A 7847-nucleotide genomic window follows, 5' to 3' on the forward strand; every position below is an offset into this window, starting at 1 on the left:
CACCGACTCCTTCAAGGCCCGAGTCTTTTTTAGCTTCTTTGTCTGCTTGCTCAGCTCCTTAAATGTTTTCCTTGAACTACAAGAGCATCCATCATAAGCTTTTGGTTCTCCAGGAGCTTCTTCTGGTTGTCCAGAAGCTCCTTGAGAGACTCCTCCACTGAAGCTGGTACCTGGGGCTGTGGGGGAACTAACTGGGCTGTCACTGAACTAGATATCACAGGCAGCTTAGAAGTTGCTGCCTGCATCCAGTTGTTGATGCTAGAGAGTGTTTGGTTCAATCTATAAGCAGTCAACGAGTATGCTAAGGAGGAGGGTACTGAGAACGGCATGGAAGTAGATGGTCTTGGGGCAGGATCTGGTATGGTAGTGGGAGGCTGTGAAGTAGTGACTACTACTATTGGCTCTTCAGACTGGCTAGTAGAAGTAGTGACTACTACTATTGGCTCTTCAGACTGGCTAGTAGAAGTAGTAGCTTTTCCCTTTGATCCCTAGGATTTGGGGTTGCCTAGACCTTGAAGGTTGTACCATGAGAAGGGCTTCTTGGGCTTTACCATGATATCGTAATCTCTTTTCTCTACCTCTTGATCTTCCAAGTATATGGTGAGGAAGTTCGGGAAAGGGTAAGATCTATCACCCTCGTTGACCACTCTGGTGATCACCCTAGACATGATATTCCCGACATTGATGGGGAACCCTGCCATTATAGCCGCCACTATAATCGCCCAAGAAACTGGCATGTCACTATCATGAGTAGTGGGGTCTAGTCTGTGGTATACAAAGGTCTCCTAACCTTTTGCCTCAAAGTTCAGGGTGTTCCTCAAGATAGGAACCCCGCTGCCAACCATGCTAGAGTAGTATTTGGAAGGGAAAGTAGTGATGCCAACCACGGGCGAGCTGCCTAATCCATTACCACCTTTTCTAAGTACAACGACTCATTTTCATCATTGAAACCAAGATACTCATTCAGAGTCTTTCTGTCAAATTTCACCTTCAGGTTCCGCACCTTAGTCACAAATGTGACCTTTTTGATGTGGGAGGCATTGGCGTAGAACTCCTTGACTAGGTGCTTATTAGCATCTGATACATTGCTAGTGAAGTATTCCCAGCCCACTCTTTCATTGAAGAGCTGCTTCACATTGGGGTTGTGGGGGCAGAAGATACCGCTCTATGAACTGACGCTCATGTATGAGTGACTTTTGAGGTGACCACTCCCTAAATTTGTGATATGCCAGCACTGACAAACCTCTGTTGCCATACCTCCGGGTTTCTTGTTCTTTCCACACCTCCGGTCTGGGTATCACCCCCTCTCCCGTCATCCGGTACCTCAGTATCTACATCTACGGAGTCTTGTCCAGGTGACGAAGTTGTAAGTGAGGTTGAAGCTGAGCCATCACTACTCTCTACTGTGCTATCAGATGACTCAGAAGAAACATGAGTAGAAATATGAGCAGTAGGAGAGGCTGGGGGTGTTGGCTCATCTGTCAATCTAAGTCTCCTCGGAAAGTCTGGTACATGTGTAGGTACAAAGCTACTCTCTGGGGCCTTCAGGGAGGGAACATACTCACTCCCCTCGGAGTGGGATGTAGCTCTGTTTGTAGCTTTGATATTCTTCTTCATTTGCCCAATTGATTTCCGTACTGCTAGGGTTAACTTAATTTGTCCTCATCCCCTACACCGGGAGGACTCTGCTTTCCCCTTTTGTTTCTCACTGCCACCTATCGATTTAACCATTGTATGCAAACATAATCAGTGTAAAATTGTTAGTATTGGTGTTAGAAGAAGCAGTGAATAAAAGCAGAAGAACAGTTGACAGTGCTTGAAAACATTGCAGACCCGCTGACAGCGGAAAAAGGAGCGCGGCAGCTGAATGAGTACCGCTGACCATGGAAAATGCAGCGCGAACCACGGAGGTGTGGGGATCAAACTACCTATCCTCTGATTCTATGTTACCGCTGGGTGCAAAAAATTGGGCGCGGCCGCGCAACTGCACCATTGTCCGCAGAAAATTGACCACGGTCGCAGACCCATGTTTTGCTTCTCTGAACATAAGCACCACTGACCGCGAGAAAAGAAGAGTGGCCATGGAGAAGCATCGCTTTCAGCGGAAATTGTCACTGCTGACCGCGGTCATCAATACTTCCAAACTCAAACATGAACGTCGACCGCGGAAAAACTACCGTGGCCGCGGAATTCAAAATCGGCCTGAGTCAACCTAGGGTTTCAAATTTTCATGCATTTAGCAATATCATCTACACTGTTAACAGCACTAGGTATTCATTAATAAATCCTATCTATTTTAATCCTAATTTAATTAACACTAAGGAACCCTAAGTTAAAATTAAAAGAAAAAGAAGAAGAAGAAGAAGAAAAAAAACTAACAGTTAAAAAAATTAAGTACAAAATTAATAAATAATAAAGGAGTGAAATTACCAGTTGTGAAATGAATGATGAGCAATGGACTTTAATTATGTTTGTGTAGATTAGGGCTCCAATGAACAATGAAAATTTTAGTTTGAAAGTCAATAGATCGAAAAGGGTAAAAGGTTTGAGGATCGCCTATTTATAGAAAACATCCTGGGACCCACAACACTTACCTGGTATGGCCGCGGTAAATCACCGTGGTCCGCTGAAAACGAACATAAAGGCTGCATGTTTGAAACCTCCGCTTAGAGCGGAAAATGGAATGCGGTCATGGAAAGGCACTGCTGACTGCGATAAATAGCACCGCGGATGTGGTTGAAAACGTCAGAGAAGCTTCATTTTGGAATTTTCAGTCTCGTGTCTGCCATCAAATTCCGCCTCCGTGATATGGCCACCACTGTCAGTGAAAAATGGAGCGCTGACAGTGGTCCAACTTTAGAGTGTTGCAACATTATTCCAGCTTAGCCCTGCACTGCATCAAATATTCCTACACACATCTCACAACCAATTAGTTCATAACAAATCCAATAAAGAAAATCAAAAAGAATAAAAACACATGGGTTGCCTCCCAAGAAGCGCCTAATTTAACATCGCGGCACGAAGCAGGTTACCATCAATCATTTGAGATGGATCATTGCCACCACGTGGCTGTCATCAAACTTGACAAGATAATGCTTCACTCTGTTCCCATTAATTTTGAAGATTTCACCATTTTTGATTTTCAAATCAAGAGCACTAAACGGAGTTACAAGTACCACCTCAAAAGGTCCACTCCATTTTGACTTGAGCTTTCCCGAAAATAGCCGTAACCTGGAGTTGAATAAGAGAACCAAGTCACCTTCCTTGAATTCCTTGCTATAGGCATACTTGTCATATAGGTACTTCATTTTGTCCTTATACAAGGACGAGCTGGAATAGGCATGAAACCGGAACTCATCAAGCTCATTGAGTTGCTCTACCCGGAGATTGGCTGCAACATCCCATTCAAGATTTAACTTTCTCAAAGCCCAAATGGTCTTGTGCTCTAACTCAACCGGTAAATGGCAAGCTTTCCCAAACACCAACTGGTACGGAGACATACCAATCGGAGTCTTGTACGCAGTCCTGTAAGCCCACAAAGCATCATCCAGTTTCTTTGACCAGTTAGTCCTATTTGCATTGACATTCTTTGACAATATGCTGTTAATCTCCCTGTTGGAGACCTCAACTTGCCCACTAGCCTGAGGATGGTAAGGGGTTGAAACCTTATGATTGACACCATATCTTGCAAGCAAAGTGTCGAATGCCTTATTGCAGAAATGCAAACCCCATCACTGATGATTGCTCTAGGAGTGACAAACCGAGTAAAGATATTCTTCTTGAGAAAAGCCACCACACTTCGGGCCTCGATGTTGGGTAAAGATACGGCCTCAACCCACTTGGAAACATAATCGATGGCCACCAGAATGAACGTGTTACCACATGAACTCACAAAAGGTTCCATGAAGTTGATGCCCCACACATCAAATATGTCAACCTCACGAATAGTGGTGAGAGGCATTTCACCCTTCTTTGAAATTTCGCCAGCTCTCTAACACTCATCACATCTCTTCACAAGCTCATCTGCATCCTTGTACAATGTAGGCCAATAAAATCCACAGCTAAGCACCTTCGAAGCCGTTCTCGCCCCACCATGATGACCACCTAAGGAGAGGAATAACAAGCATCAAGAATACTCATTTGCTCCTCTTCCGAAACACATCTCCGGGTCACACCATCATTGCAAATTTTGAACAAATAAGGCTCATCCCAGTAGTAATCCAAGCTATCCCATTTAAGTTTCTTCCTTTGGTTAGAAGAGTGCTCACACAGAATAATTCTAGTCACAAGAAAGTTGGCAACATCCGCAGACCAAGGTATGCTATTCACAGGTAGGGAGAGGAGTTTCTCATCAAGGAATGAATCATTAATTTCGAGGCCATCAAAAGTCCTCCCCTCCTCCTCCAAGCGGTACAAGTGGTCTGCCACTTGGTTTTCACTCCCTTTCCGATCAACAATCTCAAGGTCAAAATCTTGAAGCAATAGAACCCATCTCATCAACCTAGCTTGGAATCCTTCTTTGTCATCAAGTAGCGGAGTGTTGCATGGTCAGTATGAACTATCACCTTGGCACCCATGAGATAAGGCCTAAATTTCTCCATTGCAAACAGAATTGCTAGCAACTCTTTATCTGTCACCGTGTAATTCATTTGAGCATCATTCATTGTTTTGCTTGCATAATACACCGGGTGAAATATCTTGTTTACTCTTTGAACCAAGACCACTCCTACTGTAACATCACTTGTATAACATATGAGCTCAAAAGGTAAGCTCTAATTGGGTGTGGTAATAATGGGAGTGGTTGTCAATTTATACTTGAGAAGTTCAAAAGCTTTCATGCATTCCTCATTAAACACGAACTTTGCATTCTTTTCTTATAATTTGCACAAAGGGTTCACTACCTTAGAAAAGTCTTTGATGAATCTTCGGTAGAACCCCGCATGCCCAAGAAAACTTCTAACCCCCTTAACTGAAGTAGGAGGAGGAAGCTTTGAAATCACTTTAATTTTCGCCTTGTCCACCTCAATACCATTCTTTGAAATCTTATGGCCGAGGACAATGCCCTCCTCGACCATAAAGTGGCATTTCTCCCAGTTAAGCACTAGATTTGTCTCCTCATAGTGGGCCAACACTTTGTCAAGATTCTTCAAACACTGATCAAAAGAGTCACCCACAACACTAAAATCATCCATGAACACTTCCAAGAAGTCCTCCATCATGTCGGTGAATAAAGCCATCATACACTGCTGAAAGGTAGCCGGTGCATTACACAAACCAAATGACATCCTAGAAAAGGCAAATATGACATACAGACATGTGAAGGTGGTTTTCTCCTGATCTTCTGGAGCAATCAAAAATTGGTTGTAACTTGAGTACCCATCCAAAAGCAATAGAAGGTACACCCAACAAGTCTATCCAGCATCTGGTTAAGAAATGGCAATGGAAAATGATACTTGAGAGTCACTTTATTTAGCTTCTGGTAGTCCATGCACACCCTTCATCCGGTGACAGTCCTGGTGGGAATCAACTCATTTTTCTCATTGGTAACCACAGTATTACCACCCTTCTTCAGCACACATTGCACCGGTGAAGTCCAACAACTATCCTAGATGGGGTACATAACCCCTGCATCTAACCACGTTATCACCTCTTTTTTAACAACCTCTTACATAGCCTCGTTCAATCTCCTTTGATATTCCACGGAGGGCTTGACATCATCTTCAAGTATAATCTCGTGCATGCAAAAGGCGGGGCTTATTCCCCGAATATTAGCTAGAGTCCATCCAATTGCCTTCTTTCTTCTTTGGAGCACCTCTGGTGTGGCATCTACCTGCACATTAGTAAGACAAGAAGAAAGAATAACAGGTAAAGTTGAACTAGGGCCTAAGAATTCATATCTGAGGTGTGAAGGCAAAGGCTTCAACTCCAAAACGGGAGGTTCCTCAATTAAGGGCTTTGTTGGCAAAGTCCTTCTGTTCTCAAGATCCAAAGAAAGCTTACAGTGCTCATAAGAATAAGAGCTTATTCCGTGCAAAGCATTGACACACTCCACCCTACCTTCATCTTCATTGACATCAAGGTTCAATAATACTGCTTCTAAAAGATCCTCCACATTGACCATGACACTAGTATCATCAACTATAACCTCCGTGAAAAGATCCACAAAGGAGCAAACTTAAGTACTATTCGGCTGCCTCATTGATTTTCACACATGAAAGACAACTTTTTCATCACCCACCCGGAAGATGAGCTCCCCCGCTTCCACATCAACTAATGCCTTCCCAGTTTCTAGGAAAGGCCTTCCCAATATTATAGGCACCTCATAGTCGACTTCACGGTCAAGAATCACAAAATCATCTGGCAAAATAAACTTGTCCACCCGAACAAGAACATCATCAATAATACCAAGCGGCTTCTTCATTGTTCTATCTGCCATTGGCAACCTCATTGAAGTAGGTCTTGGTTGACCAATACCCAAAGTTTTGAACACGAAGTAAGGCATCAAATTGATGCTTGCTCCTAAGTCACACAATGCCTTTGCAAAATTTGCACTCCCTATGGTACATGGAATGGTTAAAGCGTCGGGATCTTCAAGATTTGGAGCCATCGAGTGCATGAACTTACTTGATGAGTCATTTTGATGGTCTCACAATCCATAGATCTCTTTCTAGTCATCAAGTCTTTCATAAACTTGGTGTAACTCAGCATTTGCTCAGGATCTTCCACCAAAGGAACATTGATCGACAAGTTTTTCATATCTCAATAAACTTCTTAAATTGGTTCTCATTCTTTTTCTTCGCAAGTCTTTGAGGGTAAGGTGGAGGAGGCCTTGGCAAGGGAGCATTAGCCTTGGGCACTACCATTTCCGACATATCTATCACGTGTTCCCTAGACTGGTCCACGTCATTTTGAGTTTCTACCTTATTATCATTAATATCAATTCTCACTTCCACATTTAAATTCTCTTCGCTCATTTTCTCATCAACTATAGGAACATCATCATCTTGTACTTCAACCACATCTCTCACTATTTCCCTTTGCATGGAGGTATTCATTTCACCACCTCTACTACTTCTTGTAATCACCGCCATTGCATGCCTGGTATTGTTCCCGCCCTTCGGGTTTACTACCGTATAACTAGGTAGAGCCCCCTTAGGGCGAGTATTCAAAGATTGCAAAATTTGACCAAGTTGAACCTCCAAGTTTCGGATTGAAGTATTATGGGATGCCAACTAAGCATCAGAGTCGGCATTCTTTTTCATCATTCGTTGAAACATCATCTCGATCCTTCCTATCTCATTGTTTGACGAGCTAGGACCATGGGACGAAAATGGAGGCGGGTTGTTTGATTGTTGATACATCGGAGGTCTTTGAAAGCCTTGCCCCTGATTCCCTTGATTGCCATTATTCTAACCCTCTTGGTTGTTGTTTACTCCCCAATTGTAGTTGTTGCCACTCCAGTTGTCCTGGTTGTTCTGGTTGCCCCAATTCTGAATGTTGTTCCCCCAGTTGCTATTTCCCTGTTGGTTTTGATTCCCCCAATTGACTTGGGATCTCCACTTTTGTTGTTGGTTAAGAGCATTGCCCCTCTGTCCTTGGTAATATTTCACGTAGTGAACTTATTCACTTTGCTCATCATACCTATCATCTTGGTTGAAACCACTGCTACCTTGATCATATTGATCCGGATTTCCTTGACTTTGTTGCCCACTTTGTCGCCTCTTGTTGACCAACATATTTACACCTTCCATAGCATTGACTTGTGTCGGCGCTTGAACTTGCTGCAATTGAGCTTTATCCAACTGGTTCATTGTTGTAGTGAACTATGTTATTGCCTAGCCATGGTC

The 7847-nt window shown here is 43.3% G+C and overlaps 1 protein-coding gene across 1 annotated transcript; it reads right to left on the bottom strand.

Moving 5' to 3' along the window:
• Positions 1–3038: 3038 nt before the first annotated feature.
• LOC138869462 (uncharacterized) lies at positions 3039–3961 on the bottom strand. The gene is made up of 2 exons (XM_070147080.1): positions 3708–3961; positions 3039–3570 (listed from the first exon to the last, which is right to left on the bottom strand). Exons 1-2 carry the CDS (start codon positions 3959–3961, stop codon positions 3039–3041), a joined length of 786 nt encoding a protein of 261 aa, XP_070003181.1.
• Between the last annotated feature and the right edge of the window lie 3886 nt (positions 3962–7847).

Source organism: Nicotiana sylvestris, chromosome 5 (genome assembly GCF_000393655.2).
Source record: "Nicotiana sylvestris chromosome 5, ASM39365v2, whole genome shotgun sequence".
In the NCBI taxonomy this organism is placed as follows: Eukaryota; Viridiplantae; Streptophyta; class Magnoliopsida; order Solanales; family Solanaceae; genus Nicotiana; species Nicotiana sylvestris.